The following is a 21,117-nucleotide window of genomic DNA, read 5'->3' as shown; positions in this document are numbered from 1 at the left end:
AGTGTCTGGGGTGCCATCAGTCGGGACGGCCTGGGCCCACTCGTGCGGATCGAGGGCCCCTTCACCGGGGCGAGGTACTGGGAAGTCCTCACCGAGCACCTGATCCCGTATGTCCTGGACGGGCCGTTCCAGGATGGCTGCTACCTGCTCCAGCATGATAGGAGCCCCGTGCACAAAGCACGCAGTGTGAGCGCACTCCTGGAGCGCTGTGGCGTGCCTCAGCTGCCATGGCCCCCTAACGGGGCTGCTCTCAACCCCATCGAAAACATATGGGGACTGCTGAAGAAGACGCTTGCCTCACGACGCCTTTGCGGTGGCACAGCGGAGCAGCTGTGGCTCGCCGTGAAGGAAGAGTGGGAAGCGCTGCGCGGGCGTCCCGAGATAGTGGCGGCGCTGTACGACTCCATGCCCAGGCGAGTCGGCCAAGTCGTCGCTGTAGCCGGCAACTTTTCGCCCCACTCAGGACCGCTGAATGCCAGTACTGTCAGATTTCATGAATAAAGTTTCAGGAATATCTGATGTTTTGCGATTCGTCTTCGAAATCATTCATCCTGGCGGTACGCCTGTAAAAAAAATTCGTCACCGAAAGAATATCCTACTAGCTAATTAAATCGGTCTTCAGAGGTCTCCCTGTAAGTGGTATTAAACCCACGTCCGGACATGATGCCGAAAAGGCAATTTCGACACTATAACATCGCTCCGGCGTGGAAAAACGAACGTCACGGTAGCCTTCGGTACGGTGCATTGTGCCGTCTTATCCAAAATCCAGCGGCGGTGGACGCATCCTCCAGGCACTGATAGGCAGCATGAGGCGAACATAAACCGCGTACAAAAAGCAGAGCGGGTTTTCGTTCCTTCCTAGCGCCGCGGTTTGTGGCCCTGCGGCCGTGCGCTGCAGCGCGACTGCGCCATGTGCTGGATTAAAGGCGAACGCTGCACTAGAAGTTTATCAAGCGTGGCAAGCACCCGCACGAGGGCGAGGGGAAGTTTGGCATCAAGCGTGCCACTCTCGTCGTAAGCGAGCACAGCGAGATAACAGCGCCGCGGTGCGCCGCAGGAGCCGCTCCGGCTGCGTGAGCCGTGGTCCGGTTACTTTTCCGGCCGACTGTACTCACCAAAAACTAGAAACCAAATGTTCACTGAACAAAAACAGAATGGTTTATGTATACGTCGTGAAGGAACCTCCTTCATGTGCGAAGGGTTCGCAAGCCTGACGCCGCTCGACGAAATGACGCCGACACCCAAGAAACAGAAATAACCAGTTTATTCCATGCAGTAAAACAAAACAATATGTGTAGATGCATCACATTCATTCGAATCGCAAAACATAAACTAGTGACGACGAGAGACCACAGGGACACGCGCTGTCGTCCCTTGTTTATGCTTTCCGCTTCAAACGATTTTGCAATGGAATACCAACTTGCCCAGAAGTCCGCCCTAATTAGATGCATCAGCGTGTAACATAACAGTCATGCGCGCGAGCAACCGCAGCAGTCAACAACAAACTGCACCGATCATGCAGAAAATATTGCGACGCTTTCATTAACACTCACGGCGATGTCCGAGTTTATCGTCTCGATGTCCGAGTTTATTTTCTCGGTTTTGTACTTCGGTTTCTTTTCCAGTAGGTAAGTCCTTCACTTGGCCGCGTTTTGATGACGTCCACTGTTTTTGTAGCTTTTACTACAAAAAGAGCAATGTTCTCGAGCTGAAATTCTCTTAAGGCATGATCGAAATCGCTAAAGCAAATAAATCGCGCCAGAACTTCGAATGCCATGCCGTATACGTCGAAGCTGATAAGTGCCTTGGGAAACCCGCCACTTTTAGTTTTCAGCAACTGCCGCGTTGGCGCTTCCATCGCGTCGTGCGTATAATGGCTTCCGCCAGACCCCACGACGTCGTGCGTATAAAGTCAGTCATTGTTAAATGGCGGTGGTCGATATGGCGTCCTTGGCTGTCGGGCAGGCATCTCGTGTTGTCCGAATATTTCGACTGTTCAAGCTTCGCCCGTCCACCCATATACCGTATAAACCGGATTATAGGTCGACCCGGTATATAGGTCGACCCCCTACCTTGAGGTGGGAAAAGTTGACAACAAAAAATAATTCGGCACATAAGCGCACTCACAATGTCTATATTTATTTTCGACGCCCGTCCGTCACTGCCACTCACTATGCCTGCCGAAGTCACTCGTCATAGCTCTCAGAGTCGTCCAAGGATGACTGCTTCGCACTGTCATCGTCCACGCCATCAGGCGCGTTGCTCATGCAGCACTTCCTGAACGCTCGTGTAACCATGTCGTCGGGCAGCGACTGCCCAGAGAAGGACACCCAGCTTGAGACGGTCGCAAACGGCCCGTATAGGTCTTTTTGTTGTCGCCGGCTATCCACTCATTGTACAGTTCGTGGAGCCCGTCCGCGCATGGCCTCCGGAGCGATCGTGAGCGAAGTTCCCGGACGAAGTTCCTGGACGAAGTCCGTGCGCCACTTTGTTCTCCAACTCGGGGTGCACCGTTTGACGTCCCCGGAACGATCTGTTTCGAGGGTTGCACGCGCAGAGCTTAGCTTTCTGGCTCCGCCAGTACCGCACACTTTTCTGCGAAACGCCTAGCTGGTGTTGCGCCGCCATATTCCCATTCTGCTCGGTGACTCAATCGCCGTGAGCTTAAACGCCGCGGTGAACTGGCGTCGACTGCCGCCACTCATCTCGGAACAGAGACGTACAGAAATGTACGCACGCACGCACAATAAACAAGTAAAAGACGAAAAACTAGAGAAAAGCGAAATCAAATAAAGGCCTGATAGTGCGGGAGAGCAGTCCGACACGAATGGCGATGGCGATGGACTGCGCGTGCACATTGTTGCCAGACAACGATTTACATTCTGCCAATGACGGCTTTATAAGACGAGGGGTGACTTTTGTGCGGATTTTTTTGGAAAAAACTCGACCTCTATTACGATTTATACGGTATTTACCTCAACGCACAATGTCCACATGCACAGCATCGCTCTTCGGTGTCAAAGGCACCGAGCTTCGCATGCCCGCGCTATCACCCACCATGACCGAAGACACGATCATCAAGTGTCTCAAGCACGAAGGGGACTCTCTTCAGCCCGGAAACGTTCTCTGCGAAATTCAGTCACACAAAGCCATCATCGCTTACAAAGTCGAAGAAGAAGGCGTCCTTTCTAAAATACTCAAAGATGCAAACTCTGGTGTGGTGCAGCTGAACGCGCCGATCGGACTCGTGGTGGAGGAAGGGCAAGACTGCAAGGACGTAGAAGTCTCGGCCGGTGAGGATGCAACCGCGCCAACAACGCCCAGCCCGGCCAGTGCCGCACCTCCTGAAGCTACGCAAGCGAAACAGTCGGTAGGAGCGAATGCTAAGGCCACAATGGTTGGCCCTGCTGTCAAACATCTCTTTGGCACGTACGGACTGAAAGCAGATGACTTGCAATCAACGTTTCCAACCCAGCTTCGTCGTCGTCGCAGATTCTCGTGCGTGACGATACACGCCGCTGCCGTCTTCCTCGGCTTTGGTGGCGAAACAATATAGCCTCCATTTTCTGATATTGGGGATGGGCATTACAATCCCCTGCACTGCGGCAGCCCAGCAACGCTCTTTCATATGGTTTTGGCATGCTCTTTAAAACCAGACCTTGCATCAATTCTCAGTCCAATATACGAGCAGTGGGAGAGTGAACTTGTCAGCTCAGACCTAAGTACGTACGCAGCTTTGGCTCGTTGAAAGGGCGAAGACGGCAGGCCCCATCAACGTAGTCCTGGACTGAGGACCCCGGCCACTTTCAAGCTCGATGTACCTGTTCAATATTTCTCTCTTCCTCCAGCTCCTCCTTCAACTCCTGCTCCTCCAACTTCTGCAGTTGTGTATGTTCATGAAATGTATCATAGGCTGATACATAAAAGGCGAGCACTTGCTCTAATGGCCTCCCTTATGATGGCTTCCGTTCGACCTCTGAGTTACAGGTGAAACACTTGGCTCGTACCCTCTAGTGGCGTGTTCAAAATAGACGAACCAAGATGTGGTCTTTTTTACTACAATTGTTATCACAGATGCGATCATTTTGACACCATCCGCATTGACGCCGGCAAAGACGGCTGCTCACATTCGGTAAAAACTGTAATTACACCGAATAATTACTTGTGGGAGAAAAAATGGCACTTCGATAAACCGCTATACCGCAGACGTTTAAAAGAGCTGCGATCTCTAATTTTCAAGGACGTGTCCTATCGAAGAACTGCACAGAGAACACACAACATTAGCACTCTGGGGCGAACAATAAAACACTTGTAGAACGTACCACCGCTTTACTAAGAGTGATTGAGAAAACTTCGAGAAGGCTGCACCCTTCTCCTTCAACTTTTTCTCTTTTTATCTCACGCCGTTATGTGACATTACCAGTATACGGGTAGCGATGCTACCGTATAAGTATGAATAGAGCTCTAGCCGGAATATCGGTGGGCCCCCTTGCCTTGCATCAGAAAATGCGAAAAGGTTAGGTTCACAAAATCATTTTATTAAATCTACAAGAAAATGTTTCGTCTAAGGTTGTTCATTGCAGCTATCTGGTGTGTTGTCGGACACGGCTTCATTATGGCTGTCTCCAACACAGAAACTCATACACGGTGTACTCCTGGCAATAGATTATGAGAGTACTTTTTTAAAAATTATGACGAAGCGAGCTGCAAGGATGAGACGCATTGAATGCATGAATGACTTTATTTTCCCGTAAAGCTTACAAACACAGTACGACGGACGATTTGGAAGAAAGTTGCTCGCAGGCAATTTGACGAGCCCAAAATACCGGTAGGCACACTGGGCAGCAAGACATCGGGACCAGAGAAAAAAGAAAGAAAATCACAAAAGAAAAAAAAGAAGTAAAAATACAAATTCAAATATGAAATCACCAGTACAATTTAATCAAAACAAATTGACATCTTTTTCACCAGAGAAATAAAATACAAACAAAAATAACCAGTCTATTCTAGTTAAAAAAATTAACCTTTGTCACCACATAGGAACAGGAAAAACGTTGGAGAAATAAGATTTCAAAAAATTACCTAGGAAGAAATACAATCACAGACGAAGTATACATCACTGCTGAACGTAAAATGCCAGTAGATTCGATTGGGATCCAGGATTAACACTTTGACCAAACAGATAATTTAACAAAGTTGTTAATGTGTGGAGTAGCATTTGTGCTCCAATTTACTTCTTGATTGGGGTATTTGCCAGGAAGCAGCAGATCGTGTGCTGTAGCAAATAATATGTCGCCGCAGAGAAGCTATATTACAAATATGGTTTAGATTATTCTTTTGCTCCCTATTGTACAGTAATGCCAAACGACAAAATATCAGTGTACAAGTTTTATTAACCTGAGCTCACTTATGAGCTCTTCTCTAGGAAAATCGTACGGCTTATTGCAAATTATTTTAATTGCTTCTTTCTGAACTAGGAAGAGACAATTTAAGTTTGTTGCTGATGTTGTACCCCATAAAAGGTTGCAGTAACTTAGTGAACAAAAAAATAAAGCATTGTAAATTAGTAATTTGATTTGGCAATGGAGGTAACTCAGGTGAAACAGTGTACCTACGATTTGGGAACGTTTGCAGCAAGACAGTGTACGTGATGACTCCAGATCTTATGTTCATCAAACCAAACGCCTAGTGTTGTCTCGAAAGTCGAGACCTTTGTCTCGAAAGTCGTGGGAGGCGGGCTGTGCAGGCGGCCAGGCGTCTTGGTTTTGTCACTTTCATTAATTTTGTGGAGACGACGCACATAGCACGGGGAGAAAGCCGCCACCTTGTACTTCAGTTCTAGTTGCACAGTGCGGCTCCACGAAGCAACGTCTTCCGAGCGTTGCATACTGAGAGTTCCTCTTTTAGTTTACGCGAGTAGCGTGACCGCTTTTCAGTGACGCTTGAGTTCGGTGCTCGGGCGTCTTGCCTTCTCATTTGTCATAGTATATATGTGTTTTTTTATATGCTGTGGTTAACTGGCACCAAGAACCTTGACGTACGTTGAGCGAGAAAAAATTATCGCGCACATGCAAACTGAATTAGAAAGAAGTAACAAAAACACGCAGCCCATCCAGCTCATGCCGGTGGCGATGGTGCCTCTGCTGTTTAAATGAGCTCTATGCACTGCCTGATTGCCAGATTAGAAATAATATGCTCACGACCGGCATATAGGTCGATGGGTGAATGTACGTCAGATTTGTTGGTAAAGAATAACGTACTAAATTCTAATTTACACGGTATTAATCTTCCAGTTGAACCCTTGGCTATTTGGCCGCCTTAAGCTAGAAGTTTGTACATCCAAAAACATTGCGTGTTAGCTCTCAGTTGCGAGCAAGAGCCCCCGAAAGTTAGTAATGTGTCACTGCGAGCTAGTTGGTACTTCATGTTGAGAACAGGTTAGGCTCCAGGCACAACTGGGGCAAGGAAAACAGACAGAAAAGCGGCGCTCCTAAAGGTTACAGAAGATCAACTGAATCACAAAAAGGTTGAAGCATTTGAACACCAATCCCACTGCTTTCTGGGATACTCTTAATTAAAGCATTATCAAGCGAAGGGTACGCCATGTTCGCGTACTTCACGTAGAAAACTAGGGACATGGCTGGGGCTGATTGTGCCCAAACTGAATGCCTTTAAAAAGTACAAAGTGTCAGTACGAATCCTTTCCGCAGTGAAACAGTGACCTTGATTGGATAGTTTCAAGTTTTTTGTATTTCCTGCCACACGGAGCAATGTTTATATGACCGTTGGACACACCGTGTTATTGACGCTTCATTGTCTTTTGCTTTAAAATTCAAAACAGCCGTTTGTCAGAAACCACATTGAAGGCTTTTCAAGGTCAATTTATAGTTCTGCTGTTAAGAGACATTCAGCAGGTCGAGCGTGGTGTGTGTGCAATTCTGAACTCGTAAGTCGATAGTGTAGCTGAGCAAACAGTATCGCAACGTCGATGCGCTTTCTGTCTAGTTACGAAATCTGCATGCAGTGTGCAACAAAATCGCCTGCAAAACCTGCAACTTTGACACTGTCATTTCTCGAGACAAAATATGAGTTGACAAGTTCATATTCAAGCAAAATCTTCTAGAACTTACAAAAAACCTTGATTATTTGCTAGTATGTCTCAAATGCACATATTCATCCACTCAAATCGTATTTCAAGTAGCCAATCTTCTTTCTAAGCAAAGAACGGCTTTGTGCGTGTCGGCGGAACAAATGCTGCCTGTACCACTCACAGTAGAAAGCTATCTTATTTTCCTTCTTCAATCGACAAATATACGGTTTGAAATATTTAATATCGCATCTAACATTGTCAAACGACTGGCACTGAGGTATATAGACAGAACCTCTGTAAGAAAAGCTTTTTTGTTCCATATTTCTCTTCAGCGCCCCACTTCAACGTTCTTACACATTCATTTTAGCGTATTCTTTGAACCCCTCCTACTGAAACTTTGAAGTACAGATACGTTGTTGCTGGAAATTTCTAATAAGTCCTTGGAGGTGGGCAGGACATTTGCCATGTTTCAGTCAATTGAAATTTCTCTTGTACAGTTACAGAAACCTTTTTAATTTCTAGATAAAGTAAGGACAGTATTCGGCAAGTTGGTGATTCATCGTAAAAATACAGCGTAACAAAAACAAAGACTTATGCTAAGGCACACAGGACGAGCTCTGCGCTCGGCCTGTGTGCCTCAGCTGAAGCCTTTGTTTCTGTTGCGCTGTAATGTTAATATGAAAGGCACGACTCTAGACAAAGCTTGGTGAACGACGGCGCAAAAGGTTACACTCAGAGCCTGTAAAAAAAGGTCAAGGGTTGCATTGATGTTGTCTGACACAGCCTGGTTTATACCATTTAAATTGTCTACATAACCTACCCCGTGTAGTACCAGTCAACGCCGAAATCTTCTGAACCAAAGTCTGTTGCGAGTTAACTCCATTTCGTCGTGTTCCCATCGCGTTAGGGTGTCGAACTGGAATTATCACAGGTCAAATGTTACACCTATCATCTTCTGTGCTATTTCCCTCTGAGTCATTCTCAATTTAAGTTGAACTCTCTTAGTGAGCCTCCAAGTTTCTGCCCCGGAGGCGAGTACCGGTAAGATCCAGCTGTCATAAACTTTCTTCTTGAGTGGTGGAACTAGCGTTTCGGTCCAGTAATCCACCTCTCCAGCTACCCCGTACTTCTACCACTTGTAAGGATGGTGGTAGGCGAAGGCAGACCAGTATGCGCAAAACGCTTTATTTGCAGGCCGAACTGGAAGGCAGCAAGATGGCAACCGAACCAGGTTACCGATGCTAATACTTCGAAAAGGCGGAAGAATCGGTGATGATGAGTATATATAGAGATAAAGAAGCTGTGGCCGCAACCGGGCGCCAGTGATGATTGCATTCCAGTGGGGCATTGCATTCAGCGGTCCAAACTTCCACAAACAAGGCTACCACTGGTCTCACAATATTATGATCCGTACCATTGCTCGCTGAGTCGTCCTCAATTTAAGTTAAACCGTGTTATAGGCCACCACTTTTTCGCACCGTAAGTAGGTATTGGTAAGATGCAGCTGTCATACACTTTCTTCATTGGGGAAAACGGTAGGCTGCCATTCATTATCTGATGAGGCCTGCATAATGCACTCCACCCTACTTCTCTCCTTGAAAAAATAACTGCCTTACGTTTGGGATCCGGGGTCACAACTTGGCCTAAGTAGAAATATTCACCAACCACTTCCACTGCCTCGCCCTTTGTCTCACACCGCTGTGCTGTCCGGAAGCTATTGATCATTATTCAGTTTTCTGCATAGTAATTTTCAGGCCCACTGTTCTACCCTGTTTCTCCAGGGCAGTAAGTATGTTTTGCAGTTCGACCCCCAAAATGACGTCGATTGTTCTGATGACAAGGCAAGGCTAAGTCATCATCAAATACAAGGTCTGAGGTATTCTTCATTAACCCTTATTCCAACATCTTCCTAATCGAATGATCTGAATACTCCTTGCAAATATGCTGTGAATAACATTAAAGAGATTGTATCTCCTTGTCTGAACCGCCCTTCCTTATGGGTATTTTACTGCTCTGCTTATGCAGGGCGATGGTAGCTCTGGACCCATTCTAGATACCCTCTAGTAATATGACATAATGCTTTACTACACCCTGGTTCTGTAACACCTGAATGACTTCTGAGGTTTCGACCGAGTAAAATGCTTTCTCACAACTAATTAAGGTTATGTATAGGGGTTGAATATACTCTATGTACTACTCTATTGCCTGAGTGACCGCATGAATATGGTACATTGTAGAAGAGCTTTTACGAAACCCTGCGTGTTGTTTAGGTTGTCTGAAATCTAAGGTACCAGAAAATCTGTTAGTGATTACCTTGCTGTGTACCCTGTAGACGACTGACGGTAAGCTTATTAGCCTGTAATGTTTCAGGTTGGTTGATTGATGGTAGGGTTTAACGCACCGACGCAACGCAGGCAATGAGGCGCGCCATAGTGGAGAGCTCTGGATTAATTTTGACCACCTGGTTGTCTTTTTCGTGAGCTGACATCTCCTACACACACGGGCCTTTTTGCTTTTCGGCTGCATTAGAAAAGGGGCCGCCACTGCCAGGAATCGAGCCCGCGACCACGTACTCAGCAGAACAACGCCTTAGCCACTGAGCCACCGCGGTGGCTAATTTTTCATGCCATCCATGTCACCTTTCTTATAGATTAAGATGATGTTCGTGTTCTTCCAAGATTCAGGTATACTCGCTATCATTAGGCATTGCATGTACAGGTTTGCAAGTTTTTTAAGTATAATTTGCCCGCAACGCTAAAGTGGTCTGCTGTAATCTGATCTTCACCAGGTGGTTTGCCCCTTATCGAGCACTGCAATAATATAAAATCTGGCACTGGTGGTTTCTTGGCTGCACATTGTTTGAGATGTGGCTTTAAGCCTATCTTTGAGAAGTGTGCAATTTTATCTCGTGGTCGCACGCATCTTTTGCGAGAAATCACTGAGGCTGAGGCTATAGCAAGATTTGGAGATAAATGTGTCAGCACGCCCTCGCTGGCTGTTACCGAAAAAGAATTTGATCGGCTCTTTGATCGGCGTCTTATGTACTAGCTTATTGCGATCCCTCCTTCAATATAGCCTAATTCTAGATCTTACCATGTTGTAGTAACTAAACCTAACCCTACTCAGCACTACCACATCCTTCGCAACGCCAGGGTTATCGGATATTATGAAGTCAATTTTATTTTTGTGCTCCCCATCCGGGCTCCTCCACGTCCACGGCCGGGCTCTCCAGTTGGCAGAAGAAGGTATTCATGATGCGTAGATTATTCCGTTCTGCGAACTCGACTAGTACATCCACCGCATATTTCTTCAACCCAGACCATAGTTCTCAACTGCCTTGTCTCCAGCCTGCTTCTTGCCTATTTTAGCATTGAAGTCTCCCATAAGTACGGTATACTGTGTTTTTACTTTTGCCATTGCCGACTCCACATCTCCGCAGAAGCGTTATACTAGCTGGTCGTCATGGCGGTATGTGGGCGCATTGCCCTGTACCATCCTTGAGTTTGTACCTCTTATTAAGCCTATTTACATGAGCGGCTATCCTTTCGTTAATGCTATAGTATTCGTCTATGCTGCCGGCTATGGTTTATTGACTAGAAATCCCACTCCCAGTTCTTGTCTCTCCACTAGACCACCGTAACATAGGACGTGTCCATTCTTCAGCACCGTAAAGGCTTACCCTGTCCTCCTAACCTCCCTTAGCACTATGACATACCATTTATGCCCTCTAATTCCTCCAGGAAACCTCTACACTCCCCTCGCGAGATAAAGTTCTCGTGTTAAACGTTGCAGGTTCTGATTCCAATGGCGGTCTGTCCGGCTCCAGCTATTCGTAGCACCTGCTGCGTCAAAGTTCTGACAAAAGCCGTGGTCAGTTGAGTCGCAGCCCCTCCATACTGAGGACCATGGGTAAATTGGGGTATTCATGGAATGTAATGGCCGTTGCTACACCAGGGTGGCCAATCCTGCTCTGGTGTGGTAGGTGTTACCGGCAATGGCCACCGAAATCAGGCCGCACCCAAAGCCTTATTCTGCAATTCCATACACGCGGATTTTTTTAATTCGGTGGAAATTGTGCGTCACCGGGATTCGAACGACGCTCCTTTTGCACGCGATGCAGATTCTCTACCTCTACGCCACTGGTGCACCTACTCCGACGTGTACAGCGACTTTTTGCATAAGAGTTGCTTCATTAGCACTTTCCCAGCGCTGAGGTTCAGTAAAAAGAGGGAGACTAACCGGGACGGTATTTATATGTAATCGCAGAAGAAAGACGGGCAATTTGCAGTTGTGTAACTTCCGATGTGTGCATAAAGAGTGCAGATTTGGGTACAGGTTCTATTGATAAAAAATTGAGAGTGTAAACGTTTCAAAATGCCTATTGTCTCCGGTCATCGCTGGAGTGAGGTTTTGCTTTCTTTGCTATGAGAGACCAACAAGAGTTTTGTTGAGTAACATATAGCGGCAGTTTGGGAAAAGGGGGAAAGCAATGGCAAAGAGTTCAAGGGTAGGACCCAATGTCCGAGGCCCCAGGTACTGCAGGTTCGTCCGTTGCCTTAAAAATCACTTGATGTTGATCTTGAGGTTTCAAGCTGGTAGGACGGCCTCACTGGTCTCGATAAAACTGGAGTATGTAATGGCTAAACAGTTACTCCACGAGCATATGCTTGGATATGACCAGCTTGCGTGAAAATGGTCGCATAGTTTTTGTATTTAACAAAGCTTTAAGGTAATATTGAACGCTTGTAGCCAGATAACTTCACCCACCTAGATTTGTAATAAGTGTTTGCTTACACCCCGGCCCAAGTTTATATCCTAAGTAATGATCAATAACCCCGGGGCAGTACAGTGGTTTGAGATATGTGACGAGACAGTGGAAGTGGTAAGCGAGGGCCAAGGTGTGACCTCGGATCCCAATTATGTGGCAGAGATAATTAGAAGGATAACAATGGGGTGGAGTGCATTCTTCAGGCTCTCTCAGATAATGAATGGCCGCCTACCATTGCCCCTGAAGAATAAAGTGTATGCCAGCGCTTCTTACCGACGCTCCCCTACGGGGCAAAACCTTGGAGGTTTACTAAGAGGGTTCAACGTAAATTGAGGATGACTCAGCGAGCATTGGAAGGGAAGATTATAGGTGTAACATTAGGGACAAAGAGAGAGCGCAGGGGGCAGGGAACAAGCGCGTACTAAGGAAACATTATAGAAATTTTGAAGAAATGGACGTTGTGAGATCATGTAAATCGAACGCAACATAACCGTTAGTCATTAAGGCTAACAGGGTGGATCCCTAGAGAAGGAAAACGTGGCAGGGTTCAGCAGAAAGTTAGATAGGCAGATGAGATCAAGAAGTTTGCGGGAATTTATTGGTCGCAGTTTGCACAGGACCGGGATAATTGGAAATTTGTGGGACAGGCCTTTGCCCTGCATTGGGCGTAGATAGGCTGTTGACGGTGATGATGATGATATCCCGGGCAGAATCCAGGATTCTTTGGTGTTGAGCCCTGCAAATGTGACGGAAAATGATACTGTTTCTAGTTGTGGGAGGAGAGGTGCTCCAAAGGTTACGGAGGAAGGATTGTGGAAGTTGGGGTCCCAGGAAGCGCCAGATGCGAGGTCGCCTACATTTAAGGTAGAGAACTTTAGGCGCTCGCCTTGTCGTCGTAGCTCACTCACTGGACCCAAGTAGAGCAACAGGGCGTTCCGTTGTAGCGCTGTCACCGCGGTGTACCCCGGAGGCTTCGAAAGCCAAGCGGGATATATAGTCATAAGCGTTCAAAACTCGTGAACTGCTGGCGCTTGTGCTACATCTCCCCGTTGTTTACAGCAAGAAGACTATTGGTAAATATGGGGTAAACATGGGCAAGTATCCGGCATGCCCGCGTTCATTTAGTTAGGAAAGCTCGGTAGGTGGCATTTTACGACAGTGAGTGAAAAAAGCGGCCGCGCGAAGAAATGGCGCGTTCGATATGGTACAGGAAGCATCCACGCGGAAGAAAAAAATGACCCGTTCAAAATTCCACAAAAAAGCTCCAGCCGCGCCGGAAACAAATGGCCCGCTTCAAACAACACAGAAAGGCTCAAGCCGCGCAAAAACATATGCGCGTTTGAAATGACGCAAAACTGCTCAAGCGTACAAAATTAAAGCAAGCAAAAAGAGAACTGAACTCCCGCTGGCGCAGTTCCAGGCAGGGGGTGTGCGGGCTCGGGGAAGGCGGGAAATTTGAATTGCATAAGTTCGTGGCAGTGAGCGGAGAACAGTTGCACAGCCCATTAGGGCGAATCACTGTTCTGCACGTCTCACACCTTTCACATTGAGTGGAATGGCTTTAGTTTCTTTGTCGGCTACGTCGTTTCCTTTCACTCCGTTGTGTCTTCTTGGCAATGGGACGTTACTTTATATCAACGTAAGCGGCGAATCATGTTTCAATATTTACGTTTTCTGAATACAGCCGCCAGTTTGTTGGCCTTTTCAGTGTGTGTATTGATATTTAATCGTCTTGGTAAGTTCGGTGGACCCACCGCCAACAGGCTGGATTGAATTTTTGTTTCTTCTGCTCTTCTGATGTAGTAGGGTCAAAGAGTAACAATGATGATCACGGTAGTTCCGCAAGTACCACTATCATTGCCTTCGTCTTGAACATCCCGGCCTTCGAAAACTGCTTTTCAGCTCTTCTGGCAGGAGCTTTGTAAGCTCGTTCAGTTGGTACTGTTTCACGGCCGGTAAAAGTGCGAAAACTGGACGAAAACACGAAAAGAGAAGAACTCAAACAAGCGCTGATCTCAGCGTTTGTTTGTGTCTCTTTCTTATTGTGTTTTCATTCTCATTTGATAGGCTGCTCCCTCCCTGCCCTATCCTTTGTTAGTGTGAGAAGACGTTGGGTCGTTCCTCAGCTCTGCTGTTTCCCCAGACTTGCAGCACTAGTGTAAGCTACGCAAATTTTTTTCCAGGCTCTCAGTTGGTTGTCGCAGAGTGGGCTATGGGATTTCTTGAGAAGTATAATAAGGAGCTTACTTAAAGCCTTTTTAGCAGTCATGAAATTTTAGAGGTGGAGATCGGTGTTGTGCTCACGATAGTTTTTATTTCGCTTTCATTAGTGCGGGTGGGTGCGTAAATGACGGGCTCTACGATATAGTGCTCATGATCAGTGCCTGTTTAAGTATTGCCGTTTCTGGTCATTTCTGCGTTACCATTGGTTAGGTATTTTACAATGTGCAATCAATTGTAATGATTTTCGGTGTTTTGGGGAATGTCAGATCCCCTCACCCACTTCCTTGTAGTGCCATGCCGATAATATTTACGTAACGACCATCTCGCATGGCGTCCAGATTTATGTTCTGGGTGACTTCATAAAGTGGCCGCGGGAAGCGCTCATTCGTTTTCCGCACACACCTTTCTGCTGTGTCAGTGCCATGGAATATTTTCAAAGCAACAATATATTCGCACAGCTCGGATTTATTTCTTAAGAGGAGACATATTTGTTTGTCGTCATACTATCAGCCTTTCTTGGTGTTTTATTAGCTGGGCATTTGTCTTTTGTCTCGCTTTTTTTTTAAGCTGCAACATGTCGTCGCTGGCATTGGTTCCGGGAGAGGGGTGGTTTGGTGAAATTTCGCATGCTTTGTGCAGGGCTGGGTAAATTAACCGCCGAGCATGCTGCTAGAGATGGGGCGCAGAACAAACGGCACAGCGCAGCTGCTTCTCCAGTTGAAATATCGTATCGTTTCTTGCATCGCCTTCGTCTATTCATTGCACTCGCTTGGACACTCCAGTTGTCCCTGCCAGGTATTCAATTATCAGGCGACTCACCGCATTTCTCTGTCATATGCACGGCGTGGAGTCGGCATGCAATATGCACTTTTGTGGACGGGTTATGAGCACGGCTGATAGCCGACTACCACCATCCAGGGGAAAATTACAACAGAGCGGAATAACATGCAAGAATAACGCAATCTGCATCTAGCGACGGCCGCACGTGTTCAAAAACCCTATTGTCGCGTACACATAACCTGTTCTTGTGATAATAAAAAAAATCACAAATACCAAGCCCCACAAAAAAAAACGTAACATGTTGACTATACATAGCCTCTCACAGCACTGAAATTAAACCAACGCGCCACGGGGGCTCAGGGGTAAGGCGTTGCGCTGCTGAGCACGAGGTCCCGGGTTTGATTCCCGGCCGCGGCGACCGCTTTTTTATTGGAGGCGAAAAGAAAAAAACGCTCGGGTGTACGAAATTTCGGCTCACGTTAAAGATCCCCCGGTGGTCAAACCTAATCCACAGCCCTCCACTACGGCGCGCCTCATCCCCGCCGTTGCGTCGGCGCGTTAAACCGTACAATAAAAAATCTAATTTAAACCACTGGGCTCAAACAATACTCATAGCCGACACACGCTTGATAACTGGTTAGGATCACGCCCACTAGTCTCCCTGCATTTTTACACCCTCAAATTTTGTCTCTCGCAAAGCTATAGTGCGAAAATTTGTTTGTGATCAGCCTTTAGAATTGCTTTCCCATATGCGCTCACAAAGCCAGCGTATGTTAAGTGTGGTCTGAAGCAAACGACGAGATGGACTAAACCAAAATGGCAGACCCCAGCACCATTTAGGTTTGGGAGAAGTGGAGGTTGACAGTGCAGCGGCACTTGTTAGTCGCGCCTTAAGTGCACATTCGCCGAACAGCGAAGGCACTGCATGACCCTGCAGGGTATTATCGAGAACGCCTGACCACCCTCAGCACAGACCTCGTGCTGCAGGTCGTCAATCCTTATGTCGGCGTTGAGCGTCAGGGTCACAGAACACGTTGTCGAACATCTGTCCTCGAAGCTCTTGTCTCGCTACCTATCTTGTCCGACGCCGACAAATGGCCGGATGAACCAGTGCTGCTCGCACTCCGGGGTCCAGCATGTTTTAACCAAGCCATTGCAGCCTCAGCCCCACATCATTGCTCACCATATTGAGATCCAGGCACCAGTGCTTTTTTTTAAATGTCCCTCCAGCCACAAAGCTCAGCGCTTTCGACCGTTTTCTTTGAGGCTGTCGGTGGGCATAGTTGTAGATTTTGTACCACCACAAGGAACGAACTTTGGGTCGCCTTTACAAACAAGCCAGCGTGTCTGAAATCACCGAATGCACGCGGCATCGTGAAAATGCCCGCGTAAAATGTCATATAAAGCACACGATGTAATCGCACTGTTGGTAAGAGAGGAAATTATCTTCGGATTCCTAGAAAAAAGCCGCGTCCGGACTTATCCACGTTCAGTACTCCTGAGGGGTCAATTATCACGCGTTCGCCGACAAGCGCAGGAACATAGAAAACACAGTTCACTGAGCGTTTTCCTAAACTGATAATACGCGTGCGCGCACGCCCGCGACGGGTGGCGGCATCACTAGCTCGGATGGCCAGGATGGATGGCACAACTGAGTCCGGGCTATGCAGCGGTTTCTCCACTACTCCTGAGGTGGGATTGGGGCAAAGGAGTTTGGAGGGCAGGTCAATGTTATGTCAGGTACATTGGCTGGGCGCCTCACAGTGGTCAATCGTGGTGGGGTATACTGTTATACGGGTCAATGTGTTTCAGCCTTGCGAGGTTTTGGAAGGCGTTTGTTTGCAAGAGCCACCAGACTTATGATTTCTAGCTGGTTCGGATTTTGCCTGCCGGAGGGTAGACCTGGTGAGAGACGTGCGTGAGAGGCATCATCATGGCTTGAAAACTATGGCTGCGAAGATCTGACTTAGTAAATAAATTGTGGTGTTTGATTTAATCATCTTGATGGGAATGCGTGTGGAGGGCCATATGTGTGCTTTGACCATGCGAATTTTCTCCCTAGCAATAAAGCGAGTGACATAGCATGTTGCTTGTAAATGCCCTCTTTGCTAGGCACTGCGAGCGGAGGTGTCTGCCAATGGCAGTAATCAAGCAAAGATGAAAAAGAGGCGAAAGACAAAAATAGGTTTATCTCATTGAGAAAACAAATGTGGGTTTCTGTCTCAAATGCTTTCGTAAACACTGTGAAAATGGGAGAAGTTAGTTGTGTAAAACGTTTTCTATTTAAATAGTAAATCTACCACCTCACTGACATTTTTGGAGCATTACAAATACTTTTCGGTGTAGAAGGCATGTTACTTGTATGATGCGGAGCGTACGCCTATCGTTGAAGTAAAGAAATATGCACTGCAAAACGGATTCTTGAAGTTGTATGTCCTGGTATTACGTTGTCCTAATAAACAAGAAGAAAAACTACACAATTTTATACCTCGATGCTTGTTTATAGATTAACATTCTTTCTAACTTTTGATGAGTGTTTCGCCTTTTTTACCCAAAAAGTTTTGGAGCCGCCAAATACGACTTCGCCTGTGGCACAGAAACTACGTCCCGGAAGTCGGAAACGACGAGTTATTATGCGTATCTACCGAAGAAAAAGTAGAGGTATACGGAAACATGTCACTGTCAAAAGTTTTTTTCTTCTCTTCGTTAAGCACTGACACCCTAAGGCAAGTATATTTGTGCTTCTGGTAGGCGACTTAAGCATCCGTTGCAGTATTGAGCTATCCATTGTTTTTATATACACGGCAAAGTCTGGTGGATATTTTTTCATGGTTCTGCGATGCACGGAACATTTTTATAATGTTATAACATGAGCGTGTCTTCTTGTGTGATTGAAAAATTCTGAAAGGATTGCGCTATTTCTCATGGGAGTTGTACGCTTCCAGATAAAAAAAAATATTCCGCACCAAAGCAATACCTTATTGGCTCTTTGCTTTATTAAACACAATGGCCTAATTTGTTTTGTTGACTGTAATATCTGCGTAAAGAGTGTAGCCATTCCAGTACTGCTAAGATGGAAGACCCGCCAAGCCCCATAAAAATTAAAAAAAGATATTTCTGTATGGTTTTCTAAGCACTTTTGATAAAATAAGTAATACTGTCGTTTTCTGTACCACTTCCCTCTTCGTAGAGGGCCATGCTTCGCAGCAGGCGAAATTCTACAAAGTGTACAACTTCACTGAAAACTAAGTTTGCAATGACGTAAAACTCGGCGTAATTATACAGCCATCCTGGCAACCAATGGTCATAAATGTTTGCGTGATAGTTCCTGGTAAACAAGAGTTATAGCCATTTTTTGTAAAAGTACCACCTCCCAGCACGGCCATGTAATGACATCACAAGGAAATTCTGTAACGTTTACAAGTTCACGGTGACCTTGAAGTGACAAGTAACTGAAACTCGGCGTAATGATAGTTGTTCGGGCGGCCAATTTCAGTATGGTTTTTTTGTTTTCAGTAGGCTTACAATAGATTTGAGCCGCCGAGAATTTTACTTTGTCTGTGGAGCATCCGTGCGCGCCATCCGTGGCATCCGTTCGTGCGAGTAAGGACAAGCAGGATTGGGGAGTAGCGTCTTTGGTAAAGGCGAATTCGCAGTCCCTGCATAGGTGGGCAAGCGGGTGTTTGACAGGGGGATGATGAGATATGAACTAGGATTGCCAGAGTGGGGAGGGAGTGTGTTTGGATTTGTCTGCGTGGTTCGAATTCTAAAAGAGATAACGATGCTTATGAGGCGTGAAAGGTGGTATATGCAAGACTTTGACTGAAGGTGATAGCATTCAAATTGAGTAGCGACTGTAGTTGAGGAAGGTGTTGCGAAGCGTTGAGGGGCTCTGTTTGGGGGTTCGGTGTAATATATGCTGGGCCGCCTTAACACCCTATACGTCCATAAAACAAGAATGGGGGGCCCGCGAAGAGGTTGGGTGCCGAAAACACTGGGGCATGGGAATGAGTGGATTAGTGAGTTTCTACAAACGGGCCGACCTAGCCGTACGACGACTCACGGGTAATACTCTGCCCTAGTGGCACCTTTACAGACTATTCGTAACCAATTCCCAAAATTTACAGAAGTTAGTGTGGTTCGAAACGTTCAAGACAAGGCGTAACGGGGCCTTCCTAGCGGTGCATTGTTCTTTGGGGAATATTATGCTGGCGAAGGCGGAATGGGGGGCGGCTCCTCTTACTTAGTTCTTTAAAGCTGAGTGCTCCATTGCACGCACATTACTGCAATGGAAAGTGTCTGATGTCAACATGCACGCCCATAGTTGTTTTCAGGAATGAATAGGTGAGATTTGGTTTGCGAAGCCTTGCCGGTGTACGGGCTTAATTTGGCAGTACGCGCAACACTATCCACGGCTCTGCTGTTTTCTTTGCTGTAGTAACACAAAGTTCTACCATGGGTTCTTAAACGACCCGAAATAATGGGTATTGTTAGCCTTTGAATGTACCGGTGGTCTCGTATCTCTCTGGATGATCCAGTACGTGAAAGAGCTTCTCGGTGCAACTTATCGGCGGCTTCGTGTCATCGCACACCTATGTGGGAGGGTAGCCACTGAAAGCAAACACATACGGCCGCTTTCTTAAGCTAGAGAGCAAGGCTTGAGGTTATAAAGTTGCGTTAACACGGGACAAAAAATAGCCAAGACCTGGATGGGCGGTGAATAACAACAAGGGTTGATTTACCCGCAGTTCAATGTGTACACTGGTAAACACAAAAACAAAACAAAAATCATAAATATGCGGAGGGAAAAGCTTATTCCTATAAAAAGGTGAACATTCGTGAAGACTACGAAGGATGGTAAAGGTAATCGTGCTCATTTTGTGCAAGTCAATTGAGGTCATGCTGATCGAATGGCCATTTCGCGTGTGAATAAGCACCACTTGACGACGGCATAACCGTGAATCTTTTGAAGGAAGCAGATACGGTAGTGGAAAAGCTTGCTCCACTATTTTTTGAATTTTTGAATGCAAAGTACATAAAAAGTTCCTACAACCTGTTGAAAAGCCAACTTTACTTTGATTCATAAAAAGGAGGTACCAAAGACTTTAACAATTACAGACTTAGCCACCTACTCTCAGTTGTTTACAAGCTATTCATCATGGTTGTAGCTAGCCGCAGAGATGACAACTGGATTCCTGACAACCCAGCGAGCAGACTGGGTTTAGGAAAGGGTACTTATCCATAGGATACATCTATGTTGCCAACTAAATATTCCAAGCGTCTCCGAATTCACTAAACCCCTTTATGTGGAATTTATAGACTAGCAGAAAGCGTTTGACTCAGTACGCACCGCAGCCGTGCTAAACGCTTTAAAAGACCATGGCATACGAGATACTTTCACAAGACCCCTAGACGGCATATATACAGGGGTTGCACGAGCACAACAACACACCACAAGCAAAGCAATAAATTCCCGATGCGAAAGAGAGTGAGATAAGAAGATACCATCTTGCCAAAGTAGTTGACAGGATGTCTGGAGGGGGATTTAAAAAGCTTGACTGGGAAACCACAGAAATAAGGGTGAATGGAGAATACTTCTGTCATTTCAAGTTTACATACGACATAGTCTTCCTGAGTGAGACTGCATACACCGGCAGAAAATGCCAAAGCAACTACAACGAGGAACAATGGTCGTAGGGCTACAATTTTGTAAACATGAATAAATCTCAGGTAATGAAGAACAAACTGAAATCGCCGGCTTCGGCTTACGAAACAAAACGGTAGAACGAGAACAATATATCTTCCTCGCACAGACTTTTAGTGCTGACCAAGACCATGAGAGTGAAATCTGGCGCACAACAGACATCGGCTTGAGGGCCCTGGCAAGCAGTCACAAATAATGACAAATAAGATACCTTCATCCCTCAAAATGAACGTATACAACAAATGCATACTGCCGATGATGTCAAACGCCGCTGGAACTGTTACTTACTAAACAAGTGCAAAGCAACCTCAGGTCGGCTCAACGGCCCACGGAACGAATATTAATTGGAGTAACACTTAGGGAGAGAAAACGAGCTTCGGATAACAGGGAATAAACTAAACGCTATCATATCATAGTTCATGTCAAGAAAAAATCTACTTGAGCTGACCATGCAGTGGGACGAACCGGCAAGCGCTGGACCATTAGGGTGATAGAGAATATACCACGCGATGGTTCTAGAGGAAGGAGAAGGGAAATAACGCGATTAAAGGA

General features: G+C 46.3%; 1 protein-coding gene across 1 annotated transcript; it reads left to right on the top strand.

Moving 5' to 3' along the window:
* The first annotated feature begins 2,986 nt into the window (after positions 1-2,986).
* LOC144163896 (uncharacterized) lies at positions 2,987-3,556 on the top strand. Its single transcript, XM_077694564.1, has one exon. It carries the CDS (start codon positions 2,987-2,989, stop codon positions 3,554-3,556), a length of 570 nt encoding a protein of 189 aa, XP_077550690.1.
* Positions 3,557-21,117: the final 17,561 nt, after the last annotated feature.

The sequence above is a fragment of the Haemaphysalis longicornis genome, unplaced genomic scaffold, assembly GCF_048455015.1.
Source record: "Haemaphysalis longicornis isolate Haplotype H1 unplaced genomic scaffold, Haemaphysalis longicornis Haplotype H1 scaffold_13, whole genome shotgun sequence".
Lineage (NCBI taxonomy): Eukaryota > Metazoa > Arthropoda > Arachnida > Ixodida > Ixodidae > Haemaphysalis > Haemaphysalis longicornis.
The sequence above is the reverse complement of the archived record's forward strand: the minus strand, read 5'-3'. Positions and strand labels throughout refer to the sequence as shown.